Genomic DNA, 23,031 nt, shown 5'->3' on the forward strand with positions numbered 1-23,031 from the left:
AGCCAGACCTTAGCGGAAAAGCACACCGAGTTGAGGGGAGGAGCCGCTAAACAGGGAAGACTGCCTCCCCTGGCCGGCAAATAACCACCGGGACGCTGGCTCCCGCACCAACTACAAGTCCATGGTGGTCTAGTGGAGCGCAGGGTATTGTGTGCCTGCCACCACAGCCAGCGCCTCCGGTCTGTCCCCAAAGGTTTGGGCTACTAATGCGCAGATCACCGCAAGCTGTGATCCGCTCTTACCTGTCCCTGTACGTCCGGCAGCAGTCCAGGATGTCCCGCAAAGCCCGGCTAGCACAGACCCCTGGGTCCCCAGATCTGTACTGGCGTTGCGGCGCTGGTGGGGTGATGGAGCGGCAACGCAGACGTCCTATGGGCAGTCTGCTGCTGCCCGCTCTGAAGATCAAAAACGATGAAATCATAAAATAAAACCAGCTTTGGGGCTGCTAATCAGCCCCTCTGCGTAAACAGTGACCCGACTTCAGCCGGGCACCAACTTAAACTGAGGTGCCTCTGGCTCGGAGGCGGGGTATACTGAGGATGGACCAGTGCATCCTGGAAGCAAAGCTTTTATCTGCATGGTGCCTGGGATCCAGATCCAGCTATACCCCAAGGTCTCCCTGTGGAGCCTATGGACCCTGAAGAGGAAAATTAAATATGTTCAAAGAAAAGATCCTGGCCTCAAGCATGTTGGTATAAAAGGAGTACAGAAATCCCCAAGCAACGAGTATTGGGAAGCATTTTCAGGGAGATCTTTTATACATTTTTCAACTGATGGATGTAAATTGGCTGTTGTGGAAATTTATAATGTAGCCAGCAATAAAGATCATTACATTCAGCTCTGCCAAGGGTATACCTACAGTATATGGACAGTGAACCAAGATCATTGCTTTTAAGTCATCTGCACTAGAGATCCTAGAGCTCTGAATCAGTGCAAGGTGTGTAGTAATTATCCCTCTGCATGCATTAGTTAAACATGTCATACAATCCACTAAACCAAGAAACAATAAATAAAACGGTATGCTAAATAACAGGCTGTCATCACGGGATTGCAGTATGACTTCTCTGCACATAAATAGATTATAAATTGCAGAGGCATCGAACACCCCATGGTTAGCGACGACCCTGCCCTCACCTGGTTTCCTGGTTTCACCAAACGCAGAGCCGCCTCCGCACACAGGTGCGCAGCCTTGATCACATCTGCTTTACGACCAGTCACTGGAGTCTCCTGAAACAAAGAAACGGAAAATATTTAGTCATTTTTTATTTTTAAATGGATTAGTCACAGTTTTGGATAAAGAAAATCTAAACTATCCTTAATACACAGCTAAAAGTCTAACTGCAACATCCAATTATTAGCACACCTCATTCTTGACAAAAGCTAGAAGAAAAAATAAAAATCCCCGTCTGTGTGTGATACTTCCCACAATAATAACATAAGTGTTACATAAATTAGCTATCTGTAAGAGCTACAGTTCTCGTGTGCACTTTCAGAAGAAATCAGCGGCCAGTCCTGGAAGCTGAACACTTCATCCTGCCCGAGGACATGAGAGCTCAGCTTCTGCCCGCACATAGGGGGTTTGAAGAAATTATACAAGTGTTCCGACAGTAAATCTAACATTTTTGTTTTAATATAGATGTTCCATGTGCTCTTGTGGTCTGTGACAAGCTTGATGGCAGACACAAGCTTACGTAATAAAAACATTCAATGACTATACTTTCCGTTTAAATGTTATGTACGTCATCAATAATTATTACCTTAGATGCACCAACGACAAAGCTGTGCGCCACATTAGCAATGAAACCATCCACATGGACTCCTAGGTCACTGCAATGCAAAAATCAGGCATTAAACATGATTATTTATAATACACCACAAAAACACACAGCACCGGACAGTAGGGAAGGAGAGCATATAACCAAGGAATAACAGGCTTAGTAGCGGGCATTCAGTAAGTAGACAGCTGTGCATATGACTAATAAAGCAATTTACATAACAAATCCAGTAAAAAAAGCATGGACAAGGCAATACAGCAAGGGTGAGGGGGAAAATGACCAAACAAGACCAGCAGGAAGGAAGGCCATGCTCATAAGAACTACCTAATGCGGTAATAGAAGTGTGAGAGAACAGGGGGTTTACATGGAGCTGGCATACGGAGGCTGGAGGTAGGAAGAAGACTCCTAGGTTTTATAAACAAGTGGTCTTAACCATTTCACTGCTGAGGATTTTATCACAAGCATAATTGTAATACATTTCCCCTCGTCACAAAATATCACTCACACAAGCTACACCATGTTGTCTTTGCATGTTCAGAAAATTATTATTTGTTTTGCTCCTTCTAACAGGCAATAAAAATTGACCAAAATGGTCAAAAGCATTTTTCTTTAAAACGCAAGATAGTGAACTAAGTAAAGGTGTAGTCTTTTTTTTTTTTTTTTTTTTTAAAGAAAACAAAATGCCAAAAAAAAAAACTAAAAACTTTCTGGCTATTTCCGTGGCAATAATCCAAACTTTGCAAAATAGAAACAAACAGGATTCTATGCGGAGGTTTTCATAGTAAACCCTGTAAATTAAAAAGAAGATGACATGAAATGGAAATTGCAATGGGGCAGTGTGGTCCCTTCCAGGATTGGAACATGCAAGAACGCATCCTACATGTCCACGGGCAGCCTCAATTGGTCCAGAACAGACCTTGCTCCAAAACCTGCAATCCATGCAAGCAGGGAGAACGCTTGTGATTAGGGCCTAATAAATATATAAAAAATAAATAGGATTTTTGGTCAAATTACCGTAGAATCCTTTTCTCTTAAGCAGGCTGGGGAACACTGGACCATGGGATTGTAGGTTGGGGCTGGAGCTGGCACTTAATGATACTGTAGCTTTAAACCCTAAGCCCCTCCCCCCTGTAATCCCACAATTCATATATATAGAGATAGAGATAGATATAGATATATCTATATATATATATCTATATATCTGGAGAGGAGTAGCAGGAACCCCATGAAACGTTTAGAACAAACCAACCAATGGGGAAAAAATATGGTCAAGAACCAAAACCTTGCACAACTGTGCATGGGGGGGGGGGGGTCAAAGTTATTATCCCGCCTGCTTAAGAGAAAGAGACTCAACGGTAAGTTGAACACAATTCCTACTTTCTCTTGCAGCAAGGCTGGGGAACACTGGACCATGGGACAGTCAAATGCTGCCCTCCAGGGGTGGGAACGCTGCCTGACCGGAGAGCTGTACGCCCAAAGTGGGTGCCACCGGAGACAAAAACCTGAAAATTAGCAAAAGTGCGGACAGGGAACCCAAGAGATGCAGTACGGACCGATGCAGCTGAATTCCCGCATTGTGCTGCCCAAAAGGTTGCCGCCGCCCTTGCGGAAGGCGGTGACGGTCTTTTTGGCGGATGCCCAGCACCAGAATAGGCTTGAGTGCTGACCGAGCACATCCAACGCACAAGCGTCTGATGAGTAGACAGCCAACCATGTTCATGCACGTCATAAAGACCCCGCAAAGAACGGCATCCCAAGAATACATACCCAAGGAAACCTGCAGAGCTTGACACAACTAGCAGAGCCAGATCTTCCCGGTCCCCGAAATCCGCCGAAGGAGGAAGAACCGGAATGACAATATCCTGTAAGTACAAGGCCAAAACAAGTGTCGGCTGGAACATAAAACCTGTATGAGACAACCGCACAATCGTCATGGAAGACAAAAGGCAACTTGCCAACCCTAAACACGGAACTCTGCCGAGGGAAGGCAAAAGCCCTAAGGAAGACCAGCTTCAAAGCAACAGACGATCCCTTGAATGCCACGACGGCAATGGAGCCTGGGCGAGAGCCAAAGGATAGAGTAAGATTCCACGACTCCACCTTTGGTTGAACGGCGGTTAAAAAAAAACAAAAAAAAAAACGCAGCATACCACCTACCTTGAAAAAGCGGTTTGGACTTACGGAAGAGCCAGGTGGAGTTTCCTAACCAAGATGTAAGCAAGAGATTGAAACAGAGCCTGGGCTCGCAGCCTAGTACAGACCCCAAGAGCAAAAAAAACAAACAAAACACGTGCAGCTTTCTCATTCTCAGTCACAGAAGTCCCGTCATGAAAACCGACCAAGAAAAGTGCCCTTGTAGAAATGGGCCAAGTTGCAGCACAACCGGACGAAGTGAAAGACGCCAGCCCAGACCCAATGACCTTGGGAGAATGTCTGCGTACCATGACTAGCGTAGGAAGCCTGGAGCCACTAGGATTACCGTCACCCAGGAAGCCCCAATGCCCCGCGGAAAGAGATGCTATGGATGAAAAATTCCACAGAACAGGCAAGGCAAATCACATGCGGAAGGCAGCGTATACCCGGATCCCATACCAAACTGTGAAGCCTTACAAACATGCAGGGATGCCCTGATATTCCCATGCTGAAGGCCTCACACCCGAACGGTAGGAAGACCACTGAAGAGATAGCCCGCTGCCCTGGGAGAAACGTGGTTCTGCTGAGGAAGTCCACTGTCCAATTTCCCCCTAGCGGTACGACCACCGCTGAGAGACGTTACAAAGATCTCCGCCCCGGAAAGATTTTGGCATTGGTGTCCTGCTCTTGTGCCTGCCAGAAGACGTACCTATGCCCTCGCCGGGTTGTGTGTCCGACCGGCCAGTCGGTGAGAACGAACAGGGCCCCCAAAGAAGCCCAAATGATGGCTGGTAGAGTCCATTGAACAGCCGAGCCGTTGTGGATAGTGATCCAAGGGCCCGAAGCCGAAAAGCAATGTCATGGCACCTCAGCCCAGGAGACTTGCAGCCGTGGTCACAAAGTCAATCCCGAAAGAGCAAGGATTGGCCCTGGAGAAGAACGGAAGAACCCCCACCAATGGAGAGTGACAAGTGCTGTCGGACAGAACGAGAATGGAGACGAGAGGGATGTGGAGTAACCTTTTCCAGTTTGGAGAATTAGCCCCTGGGACACTTGCAAGTAGAAGCTGATCCACAGAATGGTCCCTAAGTAGAGACCATCACGCCCAACAACCGAATGTTCAACATAGTCGATGGACGAGGCACCGACTAAACCGTTGGCCAAGGTTGAGTGGGTCCGTTGACTGTCTCGATAAAAACCCAGCTGGAAATAGGCATCGGAAACCACCCCCAGAACTGAATACGCAGATGAGGAAGCAAGGGAGACCTTGCAAAAAAGTCAGGATATAGTACTGATCTGAAAGTACTTGAAACAAGCAACCTAGGAAGTTCCGTAACTGTGAAGCCCAAGTAGCCTTCTCGAAATCAAACCTTCAAATAGGGCCGAATTGTGACCCCATTGTGTTGCATACACATGGAGACAAGGCGCCACCGAATGGTAGGGCCCGGAATAGCCAGGGAAACGTGGTCAATTTCCCACTGAGGCGCCTCAGAAATGACTCAGTGGGTAATTGACCATGTTTCCCATGTATTTTCAGGTTCCGAAACGGAACATGAAAATACATGTTCCAGACAGCTAGCGAGGGTTTGTTGGCCTCCTTGCTGTGGAGTCCTGATCGGGGAGAGTTCAAGCGAGTAAACTACCCACCCCCTGGAGCTTAAGTCACGAAGAAACAAGATCCGTCGCAATGAGCCGTGCAGCAGTCGAGCTAGGAAACAATTTGACGGCAGATAAGAACCACTTGGCCCATCTAGTCTGCCCCATTTTAAAACATATTGTTACCTCAACCCTTATTGATCCTTACTTCTTCTGAAGGATATCCTTATGTCTATCCCATGCATGTTTAAATTGCTCTACTGTCTTAGCCTATACCACCTCTGATGGGAGGCTATTCCACTTGTCCATTACCCTTTCTGTGAAGTAATTTTTCCTCAAATGTCCCCTGAACCTACCACCCTCCAGTTTCAGAACATGCCCTCTTGTTCGAATACTTCTTTCTTTGAAGAATGTCTCCTTCCTTTATCTTGTTAAAACACTTTATATATTTGAATGTTTCTATCATGTCCCCCCTTTCCGTTCTCTGCTCCAAATTATACATATTAAGATCTTTTAGTCATTCCTGGTAAGTTTTGTGGTGTAGACCTTGCACCATTTTTGTTGCTCTTCTTTGTACAGTCTCTAATGTATTAATATACTTCTGGAGATATGGCCTCCAGAACTGAACACCGTATTCGAGATGAGGATGTACTAATGACCTATACAGTGGTATTATCACTTCTCTTTCTGCTACAGATTCCTCTTCCTATGCAACCAAGCATCTGACTTTCCTTCCTCATTGCTTTGTTACAATGTTTGCTTGCCTTTAAGTCACCTGAAATAGTAACTCCTAGATCCCTTTTCTCTGCAGTAGTTTCCAGTATAGTGCCATTAATTCTTTATTTAGCCTTTGGATTTTTGAGACCCAAGTACATGATCTTGCATTTTTTGGCATTAAAAGATAGTTACCACGTTCTTGACCATTCCTCTAGTCTACCTAGATCATCAATCATTTGCTTTACACCTCCTGGTGTGCCTACCCTGTTGCATACCTTTGCGTCATCACCAAGGAGATAGAATGCTGGTGTCTGTTCCTGCAGCGGAAATGAAGCAAAAACATGCCCCCCAGAAACACGTAGAATGCCCAATGTCGCTGCTTCCCAGGGAAGAGCTAAGTCCATAAACAATACCCAGCTCCCTAGAGGTGGACTGCCAAGGTCCAAGATGGAACCATAGCAAATGATGCCAAGCACCCCAGCTGTCTGCAGACTTCCCTCAATAGTCTTTGAAATGCAGCCGTGTGTATGTGTGAGTGAGAGAGTGAGAGACGCAGACTACGTGAGTCCCAAGGCTTCCTTGGAGTCGTGTCTCCAGAACAAAGTGTTACTGGTAAAAACTGCCCCAGGAAATCGAATGCCTGCCGGGGAAGAGTTGGCTTGTGCCAGACTGACCCGCCAAGGACGCTCCACCTCGAAGGTGGTGCGAAAACTTGGAAACACGGACCCAGCCATTAGGGATGGCCTCCAGCAGAAAAGTGCATTCCCTGCTGGTGGGGAATAAGTAGTTCTGGCCCAGAGAGAACATCCTTACCAAACAGAAGATAGTGTAAGGAACTATCTGGCAACAAATACGTATGGAAAGACCCCGTAATTCCAAACTGGCCGTGCTGAAACCCGGAAGCCACCTGCGCCCAATCTTGCCTTGCCTATCCCACAGAGCCTGCCACGAATGTCCCACTCATTCAGCAGGGAAACCAAGGGCGAATTACTGTAAAGCCTTGTGACAAATTTGTGACAAGAAGTGACCATAGCTCACACCACCTATGTCGAGGCTCGCCAAGGTCGGATAACAATCCCAGCACCTATCAAACCAGACCAGAGACAACCCTCCAAGGTCTAGTTAGCAGAACCCTGCAGGACGCCGAGCCCTGCACATGAAGGGGTTTATGGTTAACTAAACGCCACTGTAGCGACCAAGGAAGATGCTTCCACTTGGCAACTCAATCCGCCGGAAGCGAATGTGCAAGGAGCGGATACTTCTGAATCCGGCTTCTCCTAGGCCTCCTTGACGAGACTGAAGAGCTTTGCATAATGGAAAAGAATGACTGTCCATCGCCAACACAAGGATAGACCTACAGCCATCGCTTGGGAATCCATATCTAAACAGTCTAGATAGCTGTGCACGGCAGCAATAAGCAAAAAAATAAAGAAACCACACACGCGACAGCAGGTCCTCATCCTACGGGACGGCGAAAAACTTCGCAAGCGCCTTCGCATGTGAGATGCCGTACAGAGTCCTGGCAGGTGGAAGACATGCCAAAAGAAAGGAAGCTGTCATACATCCAGATGCCGCACGCTGCAACGCATGGTGCCAGAGCGAGACATACAGAGGCTGGAAACATAACTCCTAATGCTGGCCATACACTCTACAATTATCTGTCAGATATCTGTCTGGTGGGAAGGAAAATCTGGTCCGTTTTCTAGTGTTTGGGAGCAAATTTCTATTGTCATTTGCTCCCATACATTACCAGGTTTTCATTCCAACCAGCCAGATTGGATAGATATCTGACAGAATTGTATAGTGTATGCCCAGCATTAGAGGGAAAGAATCCTGTGCCAGAAACAAGGGCATACCCAAGCCTGAACTGGGTTTCCCTGTGCAGCGCAACCAGCGCCACTAGGGTATACAGCGACATGCTTCGACCCTGAGCCCACTCTGGTGGATGCAGCCCTCAGTTGCCTGCGCATCACTGGGCCCATACATACAAGGCCCTCAAGGGTAACGCCTGGTACCCAGTGCAGGAGAGAAAGCATTGGCCTAAATTACAGTAAAAATCATACATACATACTCCATACAGTTAGGAACGAACTCACGACGGCCGTGCAGCGGGGCCGCCCTGCTAACCATTACACTATCTGCGCTGCCCCTTGTTTAAGCAAAGACAGCAGGTGCGGTTAGATGCCACGAACCGTAAATGTGTTGTAAAGGCCACTTGGAGCTCTTCAATCCTTGTCAAGGGGAGTGCCAACCTGCTCTCCTTTCATGCAAAACACTGCACTTTAAAACAAGCAGCTGTGAAAACTGTGTATGTAGACATATAGCCCCAAACACATAAGCAGCTGAACCCATAGGCAGTTAATACAATTGTAACAATTAATTGCAAAGTACTGAACCTTCCAGGAGCTGTAGGGGAGCCATCCAGTGACATGCAGGAGAAACTGGCAGTGCCAGCAGAGGCAGTATGCCCTGTGCATCTCCTGCTGAAAGCAGACTGGCTGTCTGTGCTGTTGCAGAAAGGGGAGAGCAGCATTGGAAGCGCTGCCCCCTCCATCTCCCACTCCGCCGACCGGGAGTACTTCCCATGGTGAGGGAAGACTTAAACTCTGTGACACAAGGGAAGGCCGTCAGAGCGCGCACACCCCCTCTTCTGTGGAAGGGGAGCCGCCGCCACAAGCCCGATTAAATGGCGGCCACAATCCAGGACCGCACCCTCCGACGGCACCCTCTAAAAGGGCGCCTCGTGCGCTGGTCCCACACAGTTTACAAGCCAAGATCGTGAAATTTTACATACGAGCGAATTAAAACACGGCGTAGGCAACTAAAAAAATTCTCTCATCTAAATTACTGTTCATTTTTAATTAATTACAAACCACTTTTTGCTGTACACATTGTGGGGCCTCACGGCATATGGGTAGGGCCTCGGAGCAAGCGTTTTGTATTGTCATGTTTTATCATGATCTTAATGTTTATTATCGAAGAGAGCTTTAGCAGGCTTTGCCAATATTTTCAGCTCTATGGCTATACCAAATTAAGCAGAAACATTGACTTCTTTCTTCGAACGGTGTCAAAATGATGACCTTGCAAGGACCCTGCTGTACTGTGAGCTGCCAAAATATTACACATGGAATGATTCTCGAAAAGTTTTTATGTGCAGAAAACAGGGAGTCGCTGTAGATGGTCATCCTTGTATCAGAGCAACAGAAGCTCTTGGCCGTGTTTACACTGTACATCCGACAGATTTTGAATGCTTCCATCTCCGAAGTTCGCTTTACACCGTTACAGGTCCTACTTCCTTCGAAGACCTTAGGACTGTTGATGGAGAAGTTTGTCACTTTTCGTGAGGCCTGCCTAAGGAGAGGTTTGTTGGAGGATGATGTGTAAACAAACATTCTTAAAATCCCAGGCAACGCCGGGTACTCCAGCTAGTAAGATATAGTTTAATGTATGCAATAAAATATTACCCAATATATAGGGCAATTTATTTCATAAAAAGTACATACTGAATATCCACATATTGTGCAAGTGAACAAGAATTATAACTGTTCCACTAAATGGAACAATGTCTCACTCCAGAGGATATTACTGATAGAATGTATCCAAAAAGTGGAAGATTGGAAAACAGATCAGTACTTTTATAGACTGATGCTACTGCATGTAGCGGTATCAAATGATGACTGCACTATACTTGATCAAGGGGAAATCCCCAATAGCCTCAGTGGGAGAATATTCCAATGGATAACAATGTGGTGAAGTTGCGATAAGTATCGTATCACCAACCGTGTAGTGAATGTACAACCATCAGCAGGTCCGTTACGGAAGCGCAGTGGGATCGCGGTCCCTGCTAGCCAAGTCACCGCTGTGGCAGTCCATCTCCCGGCTCTAATATTTTGGCCTCAAACTGAGAAGGTTTGGGAACCACTGGCTTATAGAACAAGCCCCAAAGTGAAGAACAACAGACATCAATGGGGAGGAGGGGGGAGCCCAATCACACAGATGAGGAGGGGGGAGCCCAATCACACAGATGAGGAGGGGGGAGCCCAATCACACAGATGAGGAGGGGGGAGCCCAATCACACAGATGAGGAGGGGGCAGCAGAACACCACAGACAGGGAAGAGAACCAGAGCAGGGACTATATGGCTGCACCCAGTGACCTCTTCCCCTTCACAGAGTGTAATTATTCTGAAAATAAGGGGGGGGCGCGCCAGTCCCTTTCTTTGCCAGGGGGCGTTTGGACCGCTAGATACACCCTTAGGGCCAATGTAGTGTTTTATTTCTCTGGGGCCAATGTAGTGTTTTTTTATGTGGGAGCCAACATGTATGTTTTTTCATAGGTCGCGCACGCCGTATCGCCAGATGGTGTGCCTTGGCAATTTTAAAATCTTGCGTAGTGTGCCTCGCGTTGAAAAAGGTTGAAATTCACTGTACTAGAGGAATTATAAAAATGAAGTATTCCCCCCCAAAAATCAGTCAGAAGTACACACTTACATGTAAATTTATGACCATTTATTATTGTAAAAAATATAGCAGGTGTCATAAGCATATTCGCAAACCTGGTGTGGTGACCTCCCAAGGGGTTCTTATACACAGTGCCTTTACATCATATGGCGCGAGACGACCAGCGCAACGGAGACACTCCGAGAGGAGTAGCGTACATTATTTTTCTTAAAATTTTGCAACTTAGTTGCATAAAATACGCTCACAGTGCACCAGAGACAGTATGCTGGGACATTACCAGCACAGGTGTTAGTATTAGACATGTACAAAGTTGCAGATGAAGCACAAAGGAACGCTGCATGGGAAAAAGCCGCAGCTGCTTGCATCAAAGCCCTTTTTAAAGCTTTAGACTCAGTCCCCCACATACATAAATGTCGCAAATCCCAGTGGTCGGATTACACTAGCTATGCAGTTTTGTCATTTCCAGTTTTAATTATGAGACATTTTTGAGCAAAAAAAGAGAAAAGGAATAAACCCAGCTCGGCCGAGTCGCACGGGACCTGGCTCACTGAGAGGGGCTATTTGTCACAACTGAAGTCACAGAATAAAAAGGACAAATCTGTATTAAAAATTAAGGAATTAATTTCAGTAGTGTTCATTTCCTGGGGATTAATGAAATATTGAGGCTCAGTTCTAGATTTCCACTTTCCCCAATAGTAAATAGAAGAAAATATGCAAGTTTAATAATTTTTTGTTCTGTATATTTGTTTGCTTTTATATTATCGTATGTTAATTTTATCTTATCTTGTAACAATAAAAATTGTGACTTTCTATTCATATTGAGTTCCATGTAACAACATTCAGTCCTTGTATTCTAAACAAATGTACGTGCTAGATATCTAGTGTTACAATAACCAAGCTAACAGTAATTATGGTGATTATTTTGTTTAAGATAAATATAATGCAAGTATCATAGTGAGATAAAATAGCGATGGGTCAGTGCTGTCCCTTCTGTGGTGGTAGGGCAACACCAGCTGCAGGTGTCAATATCGACTGTTCATACACGGCCCAGCTTATCGGTGCTGCTATCTAATACATAGCTGCGCACCTGTCATTTACTGCCCAGCCCCCCAATAATACATGGGGAGAAGCAGTATCAGCGCACATAACATGCGCTGATACCGCTTCGGTGGGTTCATACAGCTCTCCCAAATACCAAAATATAGAAAAGCTAAGAGGTAGCAGACAATCATTGAGTTTGCTTGTAGCTCACACAAAGATAAACTAGGTCTAGCACAGACATGCTTGCTAAACAAAATTAACCAAAACAATTCTAAAATAAGAAGCTTTAAAAAAATATATATTACTTGCACTAGGTATACAGTAATATTTTGCAAGCGAGTTAAATTTTATGAAAATTGTTTAGAAAACAGAGAAAAACAAAATTAGGAACATCGAAAGTACATCCAGCTCCTACTTACATCTTTATTAAATCACCATTCTTCAGAAGGTAATCTTGGTCACTCTTCAGAGGAGAGAAGTGACACACACAGTTATTGACAGATATACTTGTCGGAAAGGCGATTCCTGTAATACAAGCAACAAAAATGCACAAATGTAACTAAGGAAACTACAGAGATCGCAAACAGATTCAGGAGCCCATTACTTGTTTCTGAAGGGCCAAAGTTTGTCCTGAGCTGCATTCTAAATTGAATAGCTGTGAACTGCGACTAAAGCTGGCCACCCAATCAAAAGCTTATCACTCCAACCAGCCAACTAGTTAACTGGTTGGAAATAAAATCTGGTGAAGTACGGGAGCAAACGTCAAGTGGCCATTTCTTCCCACAAACCAGAAAATAGCCAAAAATGGTCGTTCAGACGAGATGGTTATATGAAATGATTTAACCAACTTATCTGAACAATAGTTTTTGGACATTTTCTAGCATTTGGGAGCAAACGGCTGTTAGTTGGAATGATAATCTTTAGATGCATGGCCACCAAAAACACCTTTCAAATATTTTAGAACAATGGTAAGAAACAGGTAGCCCTGGTGCAGCATGTGGCTGTTACAGGGTCATAGGAATTTCCCACTTTGATACTCTTCGTATGGAGTCTAATATCAGAAAACAAAAGAAGCATTAACACATATCAGGTCAAAGGGACTGTGATGTCTACACACACAGCGGTTGTACGTAGTGACCACAGGCAAAATTATTGAATAGTTTAATGTTGCCCACATAACTTTAAATAGTTTCTCCAACTAAAAACAACTGAATGGAAATGTAATTTGTGCAGATGGCTGGATATTATACTCCCCAGTCCCTTTACATGAGTCATTTCCCTGGCACAGCTTTTGTCAGCCATTTGTATAGCCATTGGGTTACTATTCAAACCAGTGTATAAGTTCCTACACAAATGGACTAGTACCAGTGTTTGCAAAAAACAGCTGGTTTCAACCTAGTTTATCACACTTTAACAGCTAGGCTAAAGAACATCGCTGCTGCTGAAGTAGATGATACATACCTTTTTTAATTTCTTTTTCTTTTTTGAAAATCTTCCCAGTTTCCTCCATAATCATCGCATCTCCCTTTTCGCACAGGCTAAGAATAGAAGCACCTGCAGTGGCTGCCTCCACAAGTGCACGCAGGACCCCTAAAACAGACACGCAGAAGGTTAGTCAGCCTGATAGGCTTTCATTTGTAAGTGTCACAATGTGCTAGAGTGAGTGGGCTGAGCAGCGTTTGTCGGGTATTCCAGTTAGTGTGGGAGATTCCATTCTTAGCTGAATTATTCTTCTACAGAGCAGTAATTTCAGTTAGTACATGATGTTTATGTACATGATGCTAGGATTATTAATGCTTTGAACGGCAAAGTTAGAGTTTTATCCCAACAGGTAAAATGAAAGGATATAGTCAATTTTAACAGGTCCATTTATTTGTAATAATGGTGGTAAAAAAAACCACACTAAACACAATATAATGCCAAACACATAACATTTTAGGATGGAGAAAACTATATTACAAGAAATAGTTTAGTAAAAACGTCAAAAACATGAATATTCTGCAGTCCAAAGACTTTAATTTAAAGATACAGTATATGGGCCAGATGCATCATGCTTCAAGAAGGAGTGGAGGTGAAACAATCACTGTCGGGTAAAGACGCGCACTGCAACTGTTCATGCTGCTGGGAGAATTTTGGGGCTGGTTATCTCCACGAGTACTGAGCAGCCCCCTACAATGATGAAGAGGGGGCGCATCTTAAGGACACCCCCCCCCTTTTTGGCGCGCTCAATAGTTCCTTATACCCACAGATGCCCTGCCCCAGTCCAGCCCTAGAGTGAATACTATAGATTTATTCTGCATGTAAGCAAACAATGGGCAGAATTCAATTCAGTGCGCTGTTGATAGTGCCAAGAGGGAGCTCTCCAATTCAGCGCTGTTTAATCCAAATAAGGTTTTCTCCTCACACCCTCCTAAAGATGCGGGGAGAAATCCGACTAAAGTGCCCGCTGCGAGGCAGTGTTCTTAGCGAGGCGCCAACAGCCTTGCGCCAGCAATTCAGTTCCCTCCCGACACTATTCAACTCCTGATGAATTGAATCACCCCCTATGATTCAAAATACAATTGATAGTATTGTATTTAAAATACAATAAATTTGACAGGTGGCAGAAAGTCCACCTATGGAGCAGAGAAAAATCTGGATTTCCCTTTCTAGGATACAAAGCAAGGTGAGGCTTTAGCTCGTAAAGGTGGGTACACACCTGATAGAAATATCTGCAGACTGTGCAGAACATATGTCCTGCATACAGTCTGCACGATCTGTCGTCACAACGACATTAACATGAGCCCGGCCAGTTAAGCTGTCAATCTCCGCTGGCCCATGCAGCAAGTGTATTGGGCATCGGCTATGCAGCCGACGCGGTATGTCTGTAAGCAACGTCGTTCACAGGCATATCGCTGGGTCCACACCGGCCAACGCACACACGATATATTGGCCGTTGAATTGAACAGCCGATATGCTTGGTACACACTGGCCGACTTAAGTGAAGCTAGTGGAGATCTAAAGCACTTTGGCTCAATAGGCTGTCAGTCACCATAATTGAATTAAAATGGATTGAGAAACTTGGCAAAATAATTCAAGCAGACCTGTGAGATTTGGCCACCTCCTAAAATTCCACCCTGCTTTCATATCAAATGACAATGATTGAGGACCATCATATCTGCAGGAAATGTGGGACAAATATACCCCATTGGCTTTATAGAAAACATCAACTTTCTATCAATCCCAAGCTCCTAAGAAGAGCAGTTGGTGGGATGCTCAATGTGACAAGGAGAGTATTTAGACTGGACACTAATATTGATCACACAACTAAAATATAGAGTTCCCCTGTCTTGTGTTGTAGGATGTGTGAACAGAATTACATCTTTGGGGTGTTCTATTGCACACACAAGTCAACCTTTTTTAAGTTAAAAATAATATTTATAGGATTTTGTAAATTATAGCTGCAAATGATATGATTTTAGCATTGACATGTGATTGTCTCTGTTTGTGCAATGGCAGCAGACAGTGTGAAAGACATACATCTATATGAAACAGCTAGATAAAAATATGCAGGGAGGCAATGCAATCATTGTGTGTATTGTAGCTCCTGTCTAAAGATTCCGGTGAGCTATTCGGTTGTTCTGCACGACCAGTCCCGAGGCTGCACTTATCACGGATTTCTGCTCCAGAGGTGCGAGTAGAAATCCGCACCTCTGGGCTGCTCATGAACATTAGGACACGAGAAAGGGACAGTCGCGGGAATTAAGGCAACAATTTAATCGGTCACACAAAACAATTGACTAGCTTCTGGACTCTGCAGACAGAAGCTACAATACATGTAAGCAATTGAATTGCCCCCTTGGAGTAAATCTACTCAAGCAAATTGCACCTGTTGCTATTCCAAGGAGGAGATACAAATATAACCTAAAATGTTTTGCAAATAAATAAAAACAAAACACATTTCGTGTCTTGGTAAACGCAGTTGTTTTTGCAGGAAAGCCGAGAGCTTCTATACAGATGGTTTGGATTCTCTCAGATAATTCACCACACCCATATTAATGGCTACACATTAGACTAGAACATATTCAGACATGTTTTAAGAACAAAAGCACATTAGAGAAACAAAATGTTAGGATATCTATTTTCATTATATAAGCAAATAATTGGAAGAAGACCTTTTGAAATCATGATCATCCGTTTGCCCACCTCACCATGACTTCATATATGCTTCCAAGTGCATGCACTTTTCACCTAAGCGCTAGATACAGATGTGTCCTTACTAATCTTTGCTGCAGTTGCGGTAAAATAAAGCTCCTCTTGACGCACCATGTCCCATGAGAATCTGCTAGTGCAGGACGTCTTTCAGCGAAAAGGTGTCTTGAGCGCCGTACGAAGCGATCAGACAACGATCATATATCTTTGTCTGATCGCCCTGCATGTGCTGGATGTTCGATATCGAACATCCAGCACATGCATCATCTCCCAAACGACTATAACAACCCGCGATCAACGTTCAAGGGTCTCTTTGGTAACTAGGCTGGCCTGCATGCACGGCCGATGGTCGATATCGATAACCATCCATTCCCACGCATCGACCATCGTTTGGGGGTTGGAAGGGACCAAAAAGAGGACGGTATGAACGATAACGATATGATCTATATCGTTATCGTCCTGTTATATCTGACTGTTGTGTATGCACCATAAGCCTCAATGTGATGCGACTAGGACGCACCAGCAGACTGTGCTGATTAATTTGATAAATGACACTTGTATATCTGTCTGTGACTGAGCCACTGAATCTGTATATGACGTGCTACAATCTAGCGGCCACAGCATTTTATTCAAAGCTCCGTCTGCTGGTGCTTTCTCGTCGTATTGCACCTTAGACGCATTTGCTGTAAAAAAAAAAAAAAAGACACACGACACTAGTAGAGTAACATGGGACCTGGTGGCTCACTCACAACAGGCAACTCACACTGCACGGCGTATTGAGGATGCATCTGTATGGAAGGTGAGCAGCAAATCCAATGAATCAGACAACTTACGTGCTGTCAAATTATAGAAAGTGCCGTAGCATAATTGTAAGCATACCCAAACTCACAATTGCATTTAATTAGGCTACATGTGACACGCATGTAGCCTACTTAAATGCAATTGAGAGATTGAGAGCGAGGGTATTTTTTACATTTGTTTAAATCAGACATACATTCGATGTGGTTTGAATATGATTTTCATGTGCTTGCTTTTATTTATTCTCTAAGAAGGGGAACTCAGCGCAACGTTGGCTCTACCTAATTTGGCTGATATGTGCACAGCCGGTTATCAGCGGCACACTGCATTCAAGTGAATTCCCCCCCTATGAAGTCAACTACAAATTTTGTATTAAGGCTGTTCGAAAATTAGTTTAAAGCATAAAAAAAAAGTTGTACAAGTTTATGAACCAGTATTTCCTATATACTGCAATTTAAAGGTAGTGTGCATTAGAACATGAGAAATATAGAACACACTGAACCGGTTTCTAAGTCATACGCTATATGTACATAAATACGGACCTTGGCTGTAAATTAATTGCAATTGAAATGCATAAATATGCACGCCCTAAAATGTACACTTTGCATATTACAATGTAGTTTACACTTTAATCCTCAAATAGCCATCTTTTTATTCCAATGAAGCAGTCTTTCTTTAATATCACCCAAAGTACTATGCACTTCAGTGGATCCAACATTCCAGTCACTATGAGCAATCACAAACGGCTTGGCTTCTGTTCACTACCTTTTACTCCCTGCTGTATCTTCTCCTTGTGCCCCAACACCAGCATCTCTCTGCATGTATCCTCTAAGGTAGGGGCGGGCAATAGGCAGCCCCCTAGATGTAGAACTACACATCCCAGCATGCCTTGCAACAGTTTTGTTATTTGGCCATGCAAAAAATAGTTACAAGGCATGCTGGGATTTGTAGTTCAACAAAAGCTGGAAGAACGGTTATTGCCCAGCCCTGCTTTAAGGACTCCTCTGGAACTCACTTCCCCATCTTATAAGGACTGTCAAGCAACCTGAATGATTTAAAATGTGGCCTGAAAACACAGCTGTTCATAAAAGCCCACCAGGCCTCACAACTCACTTAAGTTACACCCCCTGTCCACCTCCTCATCTCTTATTTCACCTCCACTCCCCTAGACTATCACAAGCAGGACTCTCCACCCTTTTGGCCGTCATCCTATACTATTCTTGTCACCAGGGAACACCCACTTACAGTGAACAAATCCTTCTGTCTGCCCTGCCAGGGCTCTGGGTCATTGAGTATTATGGTTTAAAACGATCACTCACTATGTCTCACTGTGTGTGGGGGGAATTCAATTGTTAGCATCCGCTATTGCTACTAATGGCTGCCCGACAGAGCAATTCAATTGTTGCTCCGTTCGGGCACAAAGCCACGGGAGCACACATTTCTGCTCGCATCCTCCTGAGGTGGCAAGCAATAATGGGGTAGATGTATTATAGCGGCACTTACCGTGCCGCTATAATACCTCTTCCCGCTTCGCCTCTTTACCGAGGCGAAGCAGGAAGCACTACCGATGAGATGTATAAACATCTCCTCGACCGGAGAGGGGGCGCGTTAACTCCCCCCTCCAGCGCTACCTGCTAGAGACAGCAGCGCATCACCCTAGTGCTGATGCGCTGTGCCTCTGTCCCGGCCGGCTCCACTGAGCATGCGCGGGATCCCCGCGCACAGCCTGGAGCCGGCAGCCGCCGCAGCAGGGACAGCGCTGTCCCTGCTGTGGGGATAGGCTAGCGCCAGGCTGTAGCTGTCGATAACTACAGCTACAGCCGGCCGAACGGTCAGACGATCTGACCGTTCGTACAAAGCCCAGGCTATCGGCGCTGCTATCTTGAGGGAGGAATTTAATTATTTTGGCCATTTGTAGATGCTATCTAAAGTGACAAGAAGCTATTCAATTGTTTGCGCAACCAGCCCCTCGCTGGTCACGTTCTTGCGTCCAAAATTCACAGGATTAGCTGCCTAAAGTTGCTTCTCCCATGCAAACAGCCAGTTAAGGAACCCAAAAGCCAGGCTTGCTAAAGTCAAGGTGCCCCAAAGACCTACTTTGGGTGAATTTCTACCTGCACCTCAGGAGGCTGCAAGCAGAAATCTGTGATAAGTAATGGGTGACCAAAATAAATGAAAAGCCCCTTGTCACTTTAGATGGGAGTTAAGGGTCCCCAGAACAATTTAATTACCCCATAGTGTACAGGGTACTTAGGATCAGGTTTTTCTTTGTTGAAAAACAAATATACGATTCAATTCAGTGCACTGTTAATAGGAGAACGCTGGTTAGCACGACTAAAGCCGGTGTTTAGTTGCACTAACCGGCATTCTCCGACTAAAGTGCAGGCCGCGAGGCTGTTAGTGCCGCGCTGAGACGGAAAACAGCCTTGCAGCCGGCACTTTAGTCGGATTTCTGCTCACATCCTCGGGAGGATGCGAGACGAAATCCTTTAGTCAGGCTAACAGCACTGTCAATTGAATGAATCCAGGAACTCCTTCTTGGGGCTATACAACATCATGCTGAATTGAATAGCCTCCATAAAGTCTCAGCTAAAGCAGAACAGTGCATGGCACAGGTCACTCATATCAGACATGTCTCTTGCCTTTTAAACCGACTGCATACTTTTTCCTCAGTTTTGAGTCTTACTTTGCTTATAGTGTACTAGGTACTTAGGATTAGTATTTTGTAACAATGGAATCTGTATAGTAGTGTTCCTTCTAGCACCCTGCACCTGTTAAAACCTGTGCAGTTCCGATTTCCTACCTGGGGTGTCGCTCTCTGCACTGGTGCTTCTAGCACACAAACTGCTGATTCTCATAAGTTTGTTGCATCAGTTGAGTGTGTTAGAAGCACCAAAGCAGAGATCGATACAGGCAGGATAGAGGGACTGCACAGTGCTAGAATGAAAACTATATAAAGAAAGATTAAGGGCTCTATGTACTAAGCCTTGGAGTGGACAGAGAAAATACTGTACCAAACAATCAGCTCCTGACATTTTTCAAACCCAGTCTGTAAAGTGACAGTTAGGAGCTGATTGGTTGGTACTTTCTCTCCAAGGCTTAGTACATAGACCCCTAAGCATACTGATACTTGGTGTGTCACTCGTATTTTACCCCTCTATTGCCTTTTTACTGTGCAATTTTGCCTGTTTTGCATCTTCGTATGCTAACAGTGTACTAGGTACCTAACTGCGCCAAAACACATTCTAAGTCGCAAAGTCTGTGGCGCTAAATGGGACTATTTGAGGATACGTGTATGTGGACACCTCTGTAGGTATGACTTTTTATAGGAGAAGGGGCAGCATGGTTGTGGGAGGAATTAAACTGATAAACTTCAGTAGTTAATAAAGAATCAGGCCTGTGCCATTGTCTCATCTGTCTGTAGGATAATGCCGGGCATACACAGAGCGATTTGAAAACGTATGACACCTCGGTAAGTTTTCAAATTCAGCCTGAAGCATCGCATGCTGCTGTGAATGGTAAACGATGCATCTTACATGATGCTTCGTTTACTTATTTAACAGCATGACGGATAGCAGATCTTATGGTTTTTTCATAAGATCTACGATGCCGATGTACGACGGCGGGGACACGCATCGCCATCTTACAGCATGCCATCTTACGCTGTGATCGATCGAAATCGTACATATTGTGTTTAAAATCTTACAGTGTATGGGGCCCTTAACAATCAAGGGCCATATTTTAGTGAGAACGATAAAATTTTTAACAGAAGCTGGAAAAGCACTTTGCTACTACAGAAGTCATTCAATGGATACAACTTAAACTTTAGTACATACATATGTTAACAACAATAGAATAGGCTGGGTGTGAAAAATTACTCCCGACGTCACGGAGTGAGCACCATACAAACGCAATCTACATTATATCTCTAACCAATCTCCCAAATATCAGGCCACAGGCTAATCTACAGCTTTATGTGATCTGATGTCTCTCTGTAGAATGCAGCCCCACGAGGCTCCAGAAAACATCGAAAGTAGTCTTTTCATACTTTAGTATGTACCTCGCAATTACCACCTATAAAACATTACCTATACTGCTCACCTCAATTACCAATATGTGTATATAAGTACCAGAAAGTCCTACACGTCTTTAAATACAAATACCGATCCTAGTTACCCATATTATATTATATTTGCTGATACATTAGACTGACCCATAGACCTTTCAAGTACCATGAAGAAACTCAAGTATACACAGTTTACAACAGAAATGGCTATCCTGTGCAGGAGGCAGGGTGACATATGGAGGGGTGTGCATACAGCACGGGTGGGATGGGAAGTGATAATATAGGGGGCACAGTGCAGTGACAGAGCCCGGGAAGTATGGCGTGTAGGGACAATGGGAAGGACCCTGGCCAGTCACACACAGAGCAGCAGGAGTGGCCACAGCACGGGGCGCCGGGCCCGACAGACACGTGGGTGCCCCGGAGGTGTATGGGTGCCGGGGAGGCACATGGCAGCCGGGACACGTGCGATCCCCTCCCCCACGCTCATTAGCACACAGCCCGGCAGCGAACCGGCGGGCTCGGTGCTGATAAGGAGACAAGACGGGGAGTCCCGGGCACCTCTCCGCCTCTCCCGGGCCGCGGCAGCCCGGCACCTGCTGACAGCTGGACACTCACTGTTGGCGATGTCTCCCCCCATCTTGTACTTGGTGACCACCAGGTCCTCGGCGACGGTCTGTTCCTGCTGCTCGTCGTCACCCGACATGTCGGCGTTCAACAGTCTCCCCTCGGCACGGGTACAGGCGGCTGCGGCGAGCGGCAGACACAGAGAGAGCGAGGGCTCAGGAGGCGGGAGCGCAGGGCAGGCGTCGGGTCGTGGGTCAAGCGAGCTGGCCGCAAAGGATGCTGGAAGTTGTAGTTCGCAGTCACAGCCCCGATGTGACGTCTGCGGCGCCGGGCGGCTCGTCGTGACCTGAGCCACCCACATCTGCGGCTTGCAGGCAAGGTATGCCGGGAGATGTAGGCCAGGCGCCCCTGGCGTCCTGTCCCCCTAATGACTACTAGCGTGTAAGGGGCGGGACACCTGTCCGTCAGTCATCCTCTGTGTCATTGATTGACTGTGGGTCTGTCAGAGAGAGACGAGCAGGGCCAGGACGTGAGGGTGTTAGGTGCAGTAGTGGGGCTCCAGCAGCTGTACTTTATCCTGCGTCTGATGTGACATTTGTCAGCACCATCTTTGTAACTCTTTGCACTGGACAACTATTATGGAGAAAATGGGATACCATGTATGATTCAGGTAGTGTCTAGATGCCTTTCACAGAGTGGACCCTGACGTCATCAGTTACCGTCCAACATCATTCCCTAGTATTCACGTGGACATAGCGAGGGGACAAATTTTTTTGTTTGGTGGCCTTTATGGACATGGGACCGCACTTCCGCCCTCACTTCCCGTCACTTTCAGGTCCTTACAATAAAGGGGAAATAAGCTCAGCCGTATGATTCAGTCTAGATCCGGTTGAGACCCCACAGGGCCCTAAGCAACATACAGGTTCAGGGCCCAGTGCTCTCCACAGGCTATTTTCTGCGGGTGCATCGCCCGGCAGAAACAGCCCACCGCCCGGCACTTCCCTCCGCCTCCTGGTGTGGAACGCTGGCCTCTGAAGCAACCGGAGGCTAAAGAAGCCTCCGATCGCTTCAGAGGCAAGCGTTCCTAGTGATACACTACGCAGGTGACGTCACCCGCGATGTGAAGAGCCTGCCCTGCGTGCCTGCTAGATCCAGTCAGAGCGAAGCAGGGGGAGTGGGAGAGCCGCCGCCGAGCATGTGCAGGTAAGTTCTGGGCTGGGGCTGGGACCAGTCTGGGGGCACTGCATAAGGGGCAAGTCTGGGGACACTGCATAAGGGACCAGTCTGGGGGCACTGCATAAGGGACCAGCCTGGAGGCACTGCATAGGGGCATTACTTCAGCCTGGGGGTCACTTCATACTTCATAAGGGCAAAACTACAGGGGGCAATGCATAAAAGGGGAAAACTACAGGGGGCAGTGTATAAATGGGATAACTACAGGGGGAACTGCATAATGGGCACTTTTGACTGAGAGCCAGTGGTGGAGCAGCCTGAGACCTGTCGGGCTGGAATGGTAAGGGAGGGCAGTATTCTCCCCAGGCTGTTTTTTGCGAGTGCACCACTCGGCACTTTGGGAGCATGCAAGTGGGGACAGTATCTGGGAACTGTATAAAAAGGACCAGATCCAACAGACTGCAGCTTTTTATAATCAGACAACTGGGCCTCTAATAAGAGGAAAATTAATAAATAAA

The 23,031-nt window shown here is 45.8% G+C and overlaps 1 protein-coding gene and 1 non-coding gene across 2 annotated transcripts in view; both read right to left on the reverse strand.

The window, feature by feature from the left end:
• The window catches only part of PA2G4 (proliferation-associated 2G4), a 55,003-nt gene extending 33,267 nt beyond the window's left edge, over positions 1–21,736 (reverse strand). Inside the window, exons 1-5 of the mRNA XM_088473058.1 lie at positions 21,392–21,736; positions 13,183–13,311; positions 12,141–12,246; positions 1,758–1,827; positions 1,135–1,227 (exon numbers count right to left, since the gene is read on the reverse strand). Coding sequence (XP_088329184.1) covers positions 1,135–1,227; positions 1,758–1,827; positions 12,141–12,246; positions 13,183–13,311; positions 21,392–21,701 — 708 coding nt within the window. The 5' untranslated portion in view covers positions 21,702–21,736. The remainder of the gene's footprint in view (positions 1–1,134; positions 1,228–1,757; positions 1,828–12,140; positions 12,247–13,182; positions 13,312–21,391) is intronic.
• On the reverse strand, positions 8,382–8,495 carry LOC148523491 (U6atac minor spliceosomal RNA). Its single transcript, XR_015878465.1, has one exon. It is a non-coding gene; the product is annotated as a U6atac minor spliceosomal RNA (small nuclear RNA).
• Positions 21,737–23,031: the final 1,295 nt, after the last annotated feature.

This window comes from Taudactylus pleione, unplaced genomic scaffold (genome assembly GCF_031769625.1).
Source record: "Taudactylus pleione unplaced genomic scaffold, aTauple2 ptg000130l, whole genome shotgun sequence".
NCBI classification, from domain to species: Eukaryota; Metazoa; Chordata; class Amphibia; order Anura; family Myobatrachidae; genus Taudactylus; species Taudactylus pleione.